The 14354-nt window shown below is 38.0% G+C and overlaps 3 protein-coding genes across 4 annotated transcripts; 1 reads left to right on the top strand and 2 right to left on the bottom strand.

Moving 5' to 3' along the window:
- Window positions 1-171: 171 nt before the first annotated feature.
- LOC129806196 (uncharacterized) lies at window positions 172-4390 on the bottom strand. The gene is made up of 2 exons (XM_055854602.1): window positions 3117-4390; window positions 172-2312 (listed from the first exon to the last, which is right to left on the bottom strand). The coding sequence occupies exons 1-2, from the start codon at window positions 4354-4356 to the stop codon at window positions 406-408; spliced, it is 3147 nt and encodes a 1048-aa protein (XP_055710577.1). The 5' UTR covers window positions 4357-4390; the 3' UTR covers window positions 172-405.
- Window positions 4391-8001: 3611 nt separating this feature from the next.
- On the bottom strand, window positions 8002-8600 carry LOC129806796 (uncharacterized). Its single transcript, XM_055855570.1, has 2 exons — window positions 8309-8600; window positions 8002-8266 (listed from the first exon to the last, which is right to left on the bottom strand). Exons 1-2 carry the CDS (start codon window positions 8500-8502, stop codon window positions 8041-8043), a joined length of 420 nt encoding a protein of 139 aa, XP_055711545.1. The 5' UTR covers window positions 8503-8600; the 3' UTR covers window positions 8002-8040.
- A 2891-nt stretch (window positions 8601-11491) lies between these two features.
- Window positions 11492-13352, top strand: LOC129806195 (hydroxymethylglutaryl-CoA lyase, mitochondrial). Of its 2 annotated transcripts, none has more exons than XM_055854599.1 (3): window positions 11492-11693; window positions 11790-11941; window positions 12005-13352. In XM_055854599.1, the coding sequence occupies exons 1-3, from the start codon at window positions 11616-11618 to the stop codon at window positions 12774-12776; spliced, it is 1002 nt and encodes a 333-aa protein (XP_055710574.1). In that variant the 5' UTR covers window positions 11492-11615; the 3' UTR covers window positions 12777-13352. The 2 variants fall into 2 exon arrangements, with proteins under 2 accessions (XP_055710574.1, XP_055710575.1); XM_055854600.1 differs by having other exon boundaries at window positions 11493-11693; window positions 11793-11941.
- The last annotated feature ends 1002 nt before the right edge of the window (window positions 13353-14354 follow it).

Raw genomic sequence — 14354 nt, 5'->3', positions numbered from 1 at the left:
TCGGTACATATTTGTTCCAAATATTAGCTCATCCATGGTCACCAAAAATTTTGCGTTGGGCACCAACGCTAAGACGGCGGTGGACGCATAAACCTCTGTTATTATGCCTCTAACTGTGTTATCACACTTGCACATTAAAATTTTAATATGATTCACATTAATTGTCGCTGGTTGTAACGACGGGGCTCAATTCAATTAAAACACGTGCGTCTTCTTCGGCAATCTCAACTCAACTATATTTCAACTGACAGTTATACACTGTTAAATTCACCACGTCACATCCTTTCTCTTTTAAATAAGCAACTCCATTTGAAATATTTAATTAGATTGAAAACACTCTTCTAAATTTAATAGTGACTGACTTCATTAGATTCAAATAATCAAATAAAGAATATAGTTAACGACTCACAAATTCAATTTCTCAGGTGGCTTAACTTCTCTACCAGATCGAGTGACATAACGTCCTGTAGATGGTCCAGGCTGCTCCTCTCTAATTTGCGAACCGTTCGGCCTTGGTTGCTGACTTAGTCCTTCTTCAACTTCTGCGTTTGCCTGCACTTCAGTCTGTTCTGTAGACTCCGCCTCTCCAACAAGATCCGGGAACTTCACAAATCTATCTGGAATGATTGGTCCTGCTGACTTTGTTGGCTCAATGAAATGGCTATTTCTCCATAGTTCACGACCATCATCCAACACCACGACATATGATCTTTCCCCCTTTTTTTCTTTCACCGTTCCAGACGACCATGAACCATCCGTATTCTGCATCCTGACTCTGCTTTGAATTTTTAACTCTTTGAATCTTTTCGCTCCGCGATCAGCGTAGACTTTCTGTTTCTCTCGACACTTCTGCAACATTTCCGTGACATTTGGCGTATCTTTTGGGGAAAGCAACTCCTTTGCAGCACACAAATTTGTACGTGTTCTTCTTCCCATCAATCGTTCCATCGGCGAACCAAGATTTTCTTTGGGCACATTCCGTTGCACTAGAAGCGCATGATGAATGTCTTCACCGCTTAATGAACACTTCTTAATCAACTTTTTTGCCTTCTGAACATAGCGCTCAGCCAACCCATTGGCACGTGGAAATCCAGGACTGGATTTTTCATGTTTGAATCCCCAATCTCTTGCAAATTGGGTAAACGCTTTTGACGAATACTGAGGTCCTCCGTCTGTATGTAACTCTTCTGGACAACCAAGTAAAGCAAATTTCTCCTTTAGAAAACGAATGACTTCTTCAGAACTAGCCTCAGGCAGTTTCTTGAACTCGTAGAATCCACTGAATGAATCCACAAGGAGCACAAAATCATATGTAGCGAAATGAAACAAATCACTAGCCACAATCTGGAACGGATATTCAGGAATCTTCTTCAAGAAAATCTCTTCCTTCTGCTTCGCTGCTTGTGTTTGCTGACACACCCGACATTTTTCCACAAAATTTTTAATATCAGCTGCCATGCCGGGCCAGTATAGAAACTCTCTTGCCAATCGAATACTTGAATTAATACCGTTATGACCTTTGTGGATAAGTTTAAGCAAAGTTGCCCTTTCTGCTTCCGGTATCACAATCTTTTCGCCTTTGTAGACTATTCCTTCATACTCCGAGAGCTCCTCTTTAAACGTAAAATAGCTTCTTACTGATTGTTTAACTTGATTCGCGTGATCTGGCCATCCTGTCTTAATATATCGCATCAGATCCTGAAGAGTTTTGTCCTCCAAAGTAGCGTTTTTATAACGAATTTCTGCTGACTTCTCCAGGCATGAAATCGCATAAACCTCCCTTTCATCAGCCAAGATTTCCTCTGACGTTGCCTCTTCAGAAGCACAAATTCTGCTCAATGCATCTGCGACTGGAATCTCCTTTCCTGGTTTGTACACAACTTTGGGTGCATAAGGTTTGACATCATATAGAATTCTTCTGAGTCTCGGTGGAGCATCAACCATTGGCTTCCTGAAGATTACTTCTAACGGTTTATGATCAGTTTCAATGGTGACTGCCGCACCCCAAATATAACTGTGAAATTTTGTACATCCAAACCGAATAGCACCTGCCTCTTTTTCCAGTTGCGGATAGTTTTGCTCTGCTGATGTCAAACTTCTTGTTGCATATGCCACCGGCAAGCCATTTTGCATCAATACCGCTCCATAGGCTCTCGAAGAGCTGTCAACCGAGAGCACTACTGGATCGCCCACCTTGAAATACTGCAGCACAGGCGCTTCCTGAAGACTCTTTTTAATAGTGTCAAAAGCCTTCTGATGCTCTGACTTCCACTTGTAATCTTCATCACTGTTTACGAGATCTCGCAAGGGCTCTGTAATACGAGAAAGATTGGGTATGAATTTGGCTAGATAAGTTACCATTCCCAAAAAGGTGCGCAGATTTTCTCTGTTTGCTGGAGCTGGCATATTTTGGATAGCTTGTACTTTGCTTGGACAGACTTTTAGACCTTCATCTGTCACCAAATGTCCCAGAAACTGAAGACTACTCTTATTGAATACACATTTTTCAGCATTCAACTTCATTCCTTTTTCAGACAGCCTTCTTATGACTTCTTTTGTGATTTCTCGTAGTGTCTTCTCATCTTTCGCATGAATGAGAATATCATCCATGGAAATTTCCACTCCCGACAAATCCCCTAGCATTTGCGTCATGATTTGTTGGAAAAGTTCAGGGGCTGTGGCCAACCCGAATGGGAGTCTTTTACATGAATACCTTCCCCAAGGCGTACTGAACGTACATAGCCTCGATGTACGTTTTGACAATGGTATCTGCCAAAAACCCTTGGTACAGTCCAGTAATGTGAATACTTTACTGCCTGCCAAGCGTGCCGCGATTTCTTCTAGGCTATTCAAAGGAAATTCGCGCCTCTTCAAATTTTTATTTACGTCTGTGAGATCAATACAAATGCGAATTTTGCCATTACGCCTCACGATAACCAACGGTGATACAGCCTCTGTTGGTTCTAGACAGGGCTCTATCACGCCTAATTGTACCATCTTGTCAAGCTCTGTCTTTACCGTATCGCGGCTACGATGAGGAATTTTACGCGGAGGGTGTTTCACAAACTGGGGGTTTTCTATAACGTCAGCGTCATAAATATACTCTTTCAACTCACCAAATCCATAGGTGGAGTCCTCTGCCCGGTCAGCTGTCACTTGTTGAATGCGAGTAATCAACTTGGCTTTCACAGCAGAATCACCATCCAAAATGGTAGCACAATCCTTGTCTACCACTTGGAAAGAAATTCGGAATGTCTCCCCACGAATCACACAATCCACAAACGCTCTACCCTTTACCAGTATCTTGTCTCCACTGTACGTTACTAGCCTCTTGATTGGAGATTTCTGCACAGAACCTACTCCTATTAAATTAGCTGTCTTCGCTGACATCACGCTGCATTGAGCTCCAGTATCAATTGCCACTTTGATTCTCTTACGCCCACACATCACTTTTTCGGTCCATCTATCACCATCAGCCTTCCCACCGACTTGAAACACTTTAAGTGAATCCACAACTTTTTCTTCGCTGCAGTCACTTTCAGAATCATCGATCTCCTTTTCAACCTTCCTGGTCCTTGCAGAAGCCTTACTGCGACAAACATCTTTAAAATGCCCGAGTTTTCCACATTTTCCACAAGTTTTTCCGTATGCTGGACATTCTCTCGGCTTGTGTTCTCTCCCACACCAAGCACATGTTTTGCGCTTTTGCGCAGCAGCCCCACGTTTAACAAGGTTAACCTCACTTTTTACTTCACGGAAATCTTCTGCAATCTTCTTGTTCTGACTAACAGCTGCCTCATGAGCCTTGCCCATACTCACTGCTTTCTCCAGAGAGAGATTATGTTCCTCCAGTAGCTTTGTTCTGAGTGTCTCTGATCTCACTCCACTGATTATTCTATCACGCACCAATCTATTGACCAAATTGCTGCCTGTTTCGGTAAAACTGCACCTTTTTACCTGAGCTTTGAGCTTTGTCACGTAGTCGGTGAACGTCTCTCCCTCTTCTTGATCAGATTTATTGAATACCCAGGCCTCATATGCTGGATTATCTTGAGCATTGAAGTGTGCCCGAAATCTCTCTTTGACTGTGGAAAGTTGCGTCATCTGATTTTCCGTCAAATCAAAACTGTCAAGGATGTCTATGATCTCTGGCCCCAAACAGGACAGAAAAATTGTCACCTGCTTGCTTCCGGACATTTTACTGAGCTCAATGTTGTTGGCATACCAGCCAAAGGAAGCTTCCCATAACCTCCATTTGCGTCTTTCATCTCCTCCCAAAACAAATGGCTTGGGCTTTTGACCTACTTCTCTAGTCTGCTGCACTTCTTGGGCTTCTTGAGCTGCTACTTGGGGCATTTTGGGCTTCTTCTGACACCATGTAACGACGGGGCTCAATTCAATTAAAACACGTGCGTCTTCTTCGGCAATCTCAACTCAACTATATTTCAACTGACAGTTATACACTGTTAAATTCACCACGTCACACTGGTGAGAGTCCAAATGTGTAATTCGTGTGTTTGAATCATTTTATATTCAAAATTTGATCTATTTGTTGATAAAAAGGTAGACTTGGCCCGCAAAATTTGATTTATAGCATTAATGCGAAAAATTAATGCGATTTTCTCTTTAATTTTTTAATGTGAAAAATATTTATGCTTTAGGTAAATTTAAACTTATTTTTGCAGGCCAAGTGCACTTCTTTATCAATAAATAGAAAAACCCCAAATATTAAGTGACTCAAAGACACAAATAACATATTTGGACGCTCACAAGCGACAATTAATGTGAATCACATTAAAATTTTAATGTGCACGTGTGATAACGCCGTAAGAGACGCAGAGTTTCAAAGGCAGTTTAATTTTTAAATAAATAAATAAATAAACAAATTAGTACCTTCTAGGAGAAACAAAAAGACACCTAATATTAGTAACAAATTTGTTTCGAAATCCACCATTGAAGCGATGAGGACGCCAAATTTGTGGTATTTTTCAAGATATAATATTTATGGTTTCACTTTTTTTTATTCGAGATTCCCTTTTCCTGGTGCTAGCATTCGTATATGATTTTGTAATGCAGGAGTCTGTATAAAACACTGTTAAGTTGATTTTTATTTGACGTTCCTTATAAACTTTTGCCACCAAAAAATCATACATTATACATCTCGACTGAAGTATAGGCCTTAACTGTAAGACGAAATCTTTTACACGAATTTGCTCCCGACAATGGGAACAAAAAGATTCCCCATATGAGTAACAATTTCGTTCCAAAAATTACCTCGTCCACGGACACGGAAAATTTTTGGAACAAATATGTTACAGATGTAGGAATAATATTGTTATTATTCCTACCAATTTGTTCTTGATAGTGGGAACAAAACAGCCGAGTGTAACAAATTCTATTCCATCTTTCAGGAAGAAATTTATATAAAACAAAATGAACTCAAAATTGTAGACATTCCACCTCAAACGTATCTAAACGGTTCCAAAAGAAAACTCTAACAACATTTTAACTATATTTCGTATAACAAAACTGTAAAGATAACTTCGATTTTTCCATCTCGACTGAAGTATAGGCCTTAACTGTTAGACGAAACGGGGAAGTCTTTTAAGTCTTTTAATTTTTTTTTTGAAAATAATGTTCAAATTTGAGGAATATATGTATGTACATAAAAAAATTGGAGGAAAGAATGATGTGCGGGAAAAAGGAAAAAATACTGTCCTAGATAAATGGGGGAGTCGTCGAAGGCCGGAAGTCGATATCTCTTACCGTTTGGCCTCTAGCGCCTCTAGCCGTGTCACAAGTTGAAAAAAAGTGGATTATATAACTATTCCTCACTTTGAATTAGAGCCGCTTGAGTAGTGAAATTTTATTCTCAAAATTAAAATAAAAAATATTTTTGTGTTCATCAGGACATATGTAAATGTAATAACCGTAATAACCCCTAAAAATTTCATAATAATCGGTTTTATAGGTCACACAAAATTCACAAAAAAAAACTGTCCATTTTGGATGTTAAAATACTTTAAATTTTTCACATCTTTTAGGATTTTGAGTTATACTCAAAACATGAATTTTATTTCGATAAAAATCCGATTCTTGTGTGGATAATTTTAAACTACAATCTAGGTTCTAGGTCCAATCTAGAATATTTTTTGCAGGGCCATGATAATTTCCTGGGCTGAAACACATTTTTGATTAAAAAATCATTGAATTGTCTCGCTAGATATTTTACAGTTCGGAACAAGGGGTAACTCATTTCCATTTTTTCTGACAAGGGTTTCTGGTTTCTCGAGTTTCGCGATGCAATTTTTGGGTTTCGCGATGCAATTTTTGGGTTTCTCGGGTTTCGCGATGCAGACAGTGGGTTTCTCGGGTTTCGCGAAGCGTGTCTCGGACAATTGACGAGGGTTTCTCAATATGAGTTACCCCTTGGTTCGGAAAGAGTTAAGGGGTGAACCTGAATTGCAAGATCAAAAATAGATTTATTTTTCATTGCTTAAATCGATAAATTATTTAAAAATATAAAATTTTAGAAGGCAATTCGAAATATGTTCGAATTTCTCGAAGCAAAATGAGTCACGTCATGTGATGTAAGCAAAAGGAAAAATTTTTGATATCTTAATCCGGACACTCCCCTTAAGGGGAAAAAAACAAATCAGCAGTTAATTTGTTCAAAATAGTCAACCAAATGTTAATTTTTTCAGTAAAAAAAAATTAAAAAGGAGCAGGGGAGACTGGGGCAAAAAGTCACAAAACAGATATTTTGTTTTGCAAATTACCCGAGTGCCTTACACTGAGAGTGAGAGAAATCCGGAAAAGTCAAAATAACATTCAGGAAAAGTTAATTTTACCCTGCATTATTGATCCGAAATCGGTGTAAATATTACCCTTTTTAGGTGTATTATGGGTTAAAGTTACCATTTTTCATGTTAATTTTACCCTTAAAAAAGGTGTAAAATTAACATTAAAAAATGTTGATATATTTTTACACCTAAAAAGTGTTAAAGTTCCGAGGAAAAAATGTTAATCGCAGCATGCTGGGGCAAATAGTATCAGGCGTACCAAGCGTGGGGTAATATCTCTGCCCTATACCTTTTATTACTTTTTACCCCAAGTGGTCAATTTTAACAAAAGGATTTCTGGAGAAAAGAATCTTTAGAAAATGCTGAAACGGATAGCCGGCTTGGCCGGCTTCATGTTCAAAGAAACAAAATCGTTTAGGAAACATTCATCAGTGCATCAATTTTGGAAAAAAATAGATAAAAAATGATATCTGTTGGAAATAAAATATTTCAAAAACAGGGCTGACTTTTAATATATTTTTTTTTTATTTTCTAAATTCCTTGTTTAAATTCGAAGAAACGTGTGACAAAGCATGTCTATGGAGGCTATCTCTGGACAAAAATTTAAGTCGCTATCTTTCTTATCTTGGAAGCTATTGAATTTTGAAATTTTCGATTTATGACTTTTTACCCCAGTCTCCCCTATAGTAACTTTATCATAAAAGTAACTGATTTTCTGCTCACAAAAATATTTTTTCACTATCTGGAAGCTTAAAAAAATGAAATATCTTTTTTTGTCTCATTTTGCCCTTTAAAAAAGTTGTGGTTATCACTAGAATCTTACCTTCTGTCAACGAAAAAAAGCCTCATTGCTTTTTTTTCGTTCGTCTTTTTAGACTTGTGCATCTTCAACCAGACAATAATATCACCTCACCGACAATTAATCTTTCATTAAAGCGTGCTCTAGCAGAGTGTATTAGTAAGGGAAAAAAGATCAAATGTGATAAAATCAGTTCTAAATATCGGATTAATAATCAAATGATGAATGATTTGAAGATCCCTTTGATTGATCATGACGAACTTGGCAATCGTCCAGCTGCACAAAATGCATCCTCTCATTAATGATCATGCAATATCCTCATTTATAGATTCTCAACCCACCGCTAAACCGCTATAACAATGCTAATGCACTTTTTGTGTCTAAATATAAAATCAATAATTAAATCCAATGTCTATTTTATGAGACTTCTCTACAAAATTATTCATTTGACTGAGTTCTGGCTGCCTGTTCGCGCCGAAAGATGAACTCGGCGTACTCTTCCGCCTCCTGTAGACGCTTCTGATGCATATGAGGCTGATACCAGAGCTTGTACGTTGACCAGATGAGCCCTGTGAAGCATGTTACAGCCGCAATGGGCAAAAAAGCAGACCTGGGATTTTTTGGTGGCATTTTCTCACTGTTTACGGAATTGTAGCCATCAGGACTGGAGTTCATATTGCGAATAAGGTGTAGTACTTACCGGTTTCAAGGATTTCCGGTGGTGTCAGTGACTGTGGAGGCTGCAATTGCAGGAGTTCCGGAAGTGATGGAAGGTGGAGATCTTTCTTGTCTGTACTTGAGGAACAATGGTTTGTAAATGTAAATGCCACCGAAAATTCCAACAGCTACGGTTAGCATCAATTGCCAGTTGGGAATACCACGAGGACGACGGATTCTCATCTAAATTGCCGGTGAAATTGTCCAGGAAAAGCCACAAAAACTCAATAACCGGCTCACATAACCTCACTCTGTCAACTAGTCATTCGAACCCAGCAGCACATTAATACCTTACACTCGTAATGAATGACGCTTTTGCGCTCCCTATACGAAAACTACCTATTCGTTAGTTGTTACAATGGAAGTACTCGAGTCATCAAATTCAGAAAAACCTGTGGCTTTGCTCAACTACGCAGAAAGGCATCAAATTAAACGTGGTATATTCTAAAAGTGCGAAATTTGGTTAATTCTTCTTAGAAAAGCCCTAACATTAAAAATGACATCTTATGCTTATGGCCTCTACACACTAATGAAGAAAATTTGTATGAGTCTGCATGCAGCGATGGCTCAGCGGTATAGCGCAGGACATTTAAAGAAAGCGCTGCGGGTTCCTTTTAATTCTAAAGGATTTTGAAACCAGAGTAAGAATCAAGCTTAACAAAAAGTAAAGATACGTGTGAAGTGCTGAATAAGTTGTTGCACTCGTACTTTTAGACTCTTCCAGACTTTTCAGCACAGATTCAATAATAACAAACGAAATTACGTTTTTTAGAGACTATATTTTCCATAAGTATACCCCTTCATATATTCACATATTTTAAAAATATGTGTGTTCAGACCTGAACATGGCTTTAGCTAATTTATCTCATCTTTAATCCGATCTCGTGCGGAAGATCTTTATATTTAAATAATAATTTCCCAACTAAAGTGTTTTTACTACTTTTAAATGTACGCACAAGAAGTTTCATTAATTAACTGTCAATAGTTTGCTGAGTATTAACAATTAAAGTTGTAATGTTTTTCTTAACTTACCATAGGTCAGTATCTATACATTGTGATTGTGTAGAGTAGATATACACAACCGATTGAATTTGCCTAGTCATTATACATGAAATTAATCTCTCCCATTTCTCCAGACACTTTCGAAGGCGTGCACTTTTATGCACTTTTTCCCCAATTTTCTCCTACCTCAATTTGTATATTTTAGAACTAGGTATCTTTGTATTAATAGGCAATTATACCGAATAAAGACACCTTTTGATCATAATACCCCGAAGACTTCTCATTGCGGAACCAAGCATAGAAACCCATATTTGGGCGATGCTGTAGGAGTTTTAAGAGAAAGAGGTCAAGACAAGCAGTTGAGAGATCAAGAAGTCTAAAACCTCTAGCAGATAAACTCCAGAGGACTAAGAAGCCAAAGAAGTTACCAGAGACATCAAGATTTGAGTAAGGTATTTCTCCCAAGAATAATTTTTGTGAGACGCTTTGCACTCCTGAAATTGTTCTTTTCCCCCCATTTCAAGTGTAGCGATACACGCTCCTTAAATCATGGGAGCATTATCCTTACACTCCCCTTTATTGGCTCTGCCACTTGAACAATGTGTAAAAATTAATTTTTTGAGATTTTTTTTAAGTTTTCCTATTTACCCCTTTAAGGACGACTGGGTCACCCGTGACCCATAGAGAAAATAATTTTTCCTGACTACCTGAAGTCATTTCTTTCTAATGTTTTTACCAAATCACAAAGTAGAAAGATGTAGGAATCTAGGGTATTTTTTTGCAAATCTCCAGCTATTTGCTATATAAAAAATATTTGAGCACAAAAATAACGAATTTTTAAATTTTCACGTTGGTGCATGAATTTTAATATTTTTAATATTTCTAATTTTTTTTAAGCAAAAACCTCTTGGGACTAGAAACTATAATAACTATACATAATATTTCTCAGGAAAGTAAAAATTATAGTTTATTGGTATTTTCAGAAAAGCTTCATAATTTTCATGGGTCTTGACCCAATCGTCCCTAAAGGTAAAAAACACCGAATTTGTCTCTAGTGGATTTTCGAAGATTTGAGGTTAGACTGTTTCATGTTTTTGTTTATGTGTGCGCAAAATAGTTAATTATTCGTCTAATATTTTGTGATATATCAATTAGCTCAGATTTCCCAGTACAATACTGACTGAAGAAGGTAATATTTTGATAATTTGTAAGATGCTTCTGCGTATATGTTGTAAATTCATAACTTTTTACTCTTGTAGATGACTTCAAAAATGAAAAGAAAATCATGATCAATGAACCCGAAATGATCCACATATTATGCCCGGAAGATAGCGATGATGCTGACAATCTTGTCCTGAACGAAAACGACATAATATATTTGGAACAAGATGTGGATGAAGTGGACTTTGAAGTCTTCGTCGAGAACGCATCAACTCCGGAAGAACTCCCGGATCCACAGCAATGTGCAACTGTACGTCTGAAATTCCCAGAGACAAGCAACATTGCATCTACCCATTATCATCAAACATGTTTCGAAGAAAACTGAGGTGCACATGGTGCTATCAGAAAAAAGGATTATAAGACCAATTGTATTTGTGAGGCATGCGACACTTATCTCTGTGTTACCTTACCAGTATGCAAAATTTGTTTCGATGAATATCATAAAAATTAAAAATGAAGTAAATGATACATTTTTTCATAAAAATTATTGTTTTTGTGTACCAGTCTTCAAGATTCTTTGAGACCAAAAATTAATAGAACTTCTTAAAATTAATTTTTGATCGTTTTAATTTTTACTCGTACTCTAAAAATTTTTTTTATTGTTACAAATATATTCAAGTTATTTATCTTTCAAAAATAACAGAGCAAACGAATAAACTAGTCGTCTGGAAAATTTTGTGCCTTTTTACCTTTAAGGACGATTGGGTCATATATATGACCCATAGTTTTCCAGGACTCCTAGGGATGGGAAAATTTCTTTTTAACCGTAAATCTCTTATTTAGGCGAAAATATCGAGGGGAAATTGATTTCATTAAATTTCGCTCAGCGGAAAGCTCGTCCTTAAAGGGTTAAAATGCATTATTAGTTTAGCATTAAATAATAGAATATTAATCCATAACATTACTGGTGATCCCGTCGGGTTAGCATTATGCTATCATCTATTACTTGGCTGCTGGGTTGTTTGTTGCCAACTGTTGAATTTTTTGCGCGAAAGTCAGTGGATGTTTTGAAAAATATTTGGGAGCTGAAATTACATAATTTGCTGGATTTCGGTGTGATTTAGAGTCCCAAAATGAAGATAACCACTACTCTACAGTGCTTCCAGGCTCATCCTTACCTCCGGCGTCTGGGAAGTCGCAGATATTTCTCTGTAAGTTTGCATTCTTGCACCTTCAATGCCATCCGGATGAATCATTTCAATGGCATTCAGCTAATTGCATTCCTCTTCCGGGATTGTATTTTGCAGCAGAAGACCACTCTGCCGAAGAGTGTGCGAATTGTTGAGGTTGGCCCAAGAGATGGACTGCAGAATGAACCAAAAATCCTTCCAGCTTCGACCAAAATTGAGCTGATAAATCGTTTGTCGGACACTGGCCTCAAGACCATTGAAGCAACAAGGTAAAAACTTGGTGATTTCTCTGACCTTTCGGGTCGATGGCTAATGGGTAATTTCTCTGGTAGCTTTGTGAGCCCCAAATGGGTGCCACAGATGGCTGACAATGTGGAGGTTTTGAAGGGGATTACAAAGAAATCGGGAGTGTCTTATCCTGTGCTTACGCCAAATATCAAAGGATTTGAGGCTGCTTTGGCGGCTGGGGCCACGGAAGTGGCAGTTTTTGGGGCTGCTTCGGAGAGTTTTTCGCAGAAAAACACAAATTGCTCAACAGCTGAAAGCATTGAGCGTTTTCGGGTGGTTCTGGAAGCTGCCAAGAAAGCCAATGTTAGAGTCCGGGGATATGTTTCTACGGTGATTGGGTGTCCGTATGAGGGTGCCATCGAGCCTGAGGCTGTGGCTAGGGTGTCTAAGCAATTGCTGGACATGGGTTGCTATGAAATAAGTCTGGGGGATACAATTGGGGTTGGAACTCCGGGAACAATGTCAAAAATGCTCCAGGAAGTCCTCAAGGTCATCCCGGCGGACAAACTCGCTGTCCACTGTCACGATACCTACGGCCAAGCCCTGGCTAACATCCTAACGTCCCTCGAATACGGAATAACCGTGGTGGATTCGTCAGTTTCTGGCCTGGGAGGGTGCCCTTATGCCCGTGGTGCTTCCGGAAATGCCGCCACTGAAGACGTTGTGTACATGCTCCATGGCCTGGGAATTGAAACTGGGGTAGATCTGGAGAAATTGGTGAATGTAGGAAAGTTTATCTGTGAAGAATTGGGACGTCCTTCTGAGTCAAAGGTCAATCGAGCAATGAGAAAATCCAAACCCAAACCCATGCTTTAGGTCTAGTCCCTCCTTCCCCGTTTCCGGAAGAGTCTGTAAACACGGGATTTACTGCATTTATCAAGGTAACGCATGTGATTCTTACCATGTCTCGTAGTTTCTTTTTCCAAAAAAAAAAAAAAAAAAAAACAGAAAAAAGTTGGATGAGGATTTGCCTGTGAGATTTTTATTGCCCAGCAAACAGGCACAATCTTATCTGTAGTGAAATAAAATATTGTGCAGTGTATAATGTTTGGAGAGGAAAAACAAACAATTGGGGGAGTGTGATAGCAGTTTTTGGGAAGATGCTCCCCTTCAAAAGTGTCTCAGACTCTCTTGGAGAAAAAAAAAGTTGAGTGACCAGACATTCCTAAACTAAGGACAGCCTTTCTAAAAAAAAAGCCTGAAAAGAAATCCAAAGTTGTTTTATGTAAATACATTTATTGCCAATTTTGATAAGGGAGCCAAGTTGTTGAACTGCAAGTGCTCTGCAAATTACTGAAAATATCACAGAAAAAAAAGTTTTATTGTTATTAACTTGAAAAAATATTTTCATGTTTAATTTTTTGGGAAATATAGTTCTTTTTGAATTGGAAACTGAGTTTTGTTTATACGACTTTTACGAATTTTGACATTCCACTTGGACGCCATTTTGATTTTCTCGAATTTTAGTAAGAAAAATTCAAGATATCTGCATTTAATTGACTAAATATCATGGGTTTGTATTAGAAGGAAAGGTCTTTCTATTCTCTACAAGTTTTCAGCTTTTCATTTAATTTAGTTTAATGGTTGCAGAAGATTGGTAAGTATTTTGTTAAAAGTGGTAAGCAAAACAGGTTCATAAATTACTTATAAGATCACCCAAAATAACTTAGGATTTAATATGAATAATAAAGAAACTAGTTCAGTTTTATCGGAAATTCCAAGACCTTTCCAACGAGCCCAAACATGATACCGTTCAATTGAGAAATACACTCTTTGGAGCCCTTTAAACCTTTGACCTTGAAAAATTGTTATTAGAAATGATTCATCACGATTTTCGTGTAAGGACGAAATGAACGCCTGGGTAATCTTTAAAAAGGACGAGTGGGGGAAAATGAGGGGCATGTAAATGGTCCCAGAGTCGACTTATAAGGGGTCGTTGAAGTCTGTACAGGGAGTTCCGGGATTATGCATATTTTCGGAACCGAAGAAAATCGCGCGAAGTTACTTTATATACACAGAACATTTGCATACCCCCAGGAGATTTCTTTCGCATAAGTTAGAGACGCGCCATAAACTACACAGCTCTCTCCGATATCCGGCTGACAGCTGCCAAACACTGACGGTTAATGAATTCAAACTTTTTCCCACAGAGTCTGCAGCTTTTCCAGCATGAATTAAAATGTTATTTTCACTTTATCAAAGCCTTTGACACTTAATTGTGCCACAAAATGAAACATAAGCGAACCATAAAGAAAATTCTGTTGTTTTTCGTCAGAAAATAATTTCACACAGCGCAAAATAGAAAATCCGTTGACCAGATTCAAAAAAGTCAAATGTCATTTTTTCCCTCCGTCAGCCGGATATCGAAGAGAGCTGTGTAATGTAAAATATATT

Source organism: Phlebotomus papatasi, chromosome 3 (assembly GCF_024763615.1).
Source record: "Phlebotomus papatasi isolate M1 chromosome 3, Ppap_2.1, whole genome shotgun sequence".
NCBI lineage: Eukaryota > Metazoa > Arthropoda > Insecta > Diptera > Psychodidae > Phlebotomus > Phlebotomus papatasi.
Note: the sequence above shows the minus strand (reverse complement) of the source record. Positions and strands in the feature narration are given on the sequence as shown.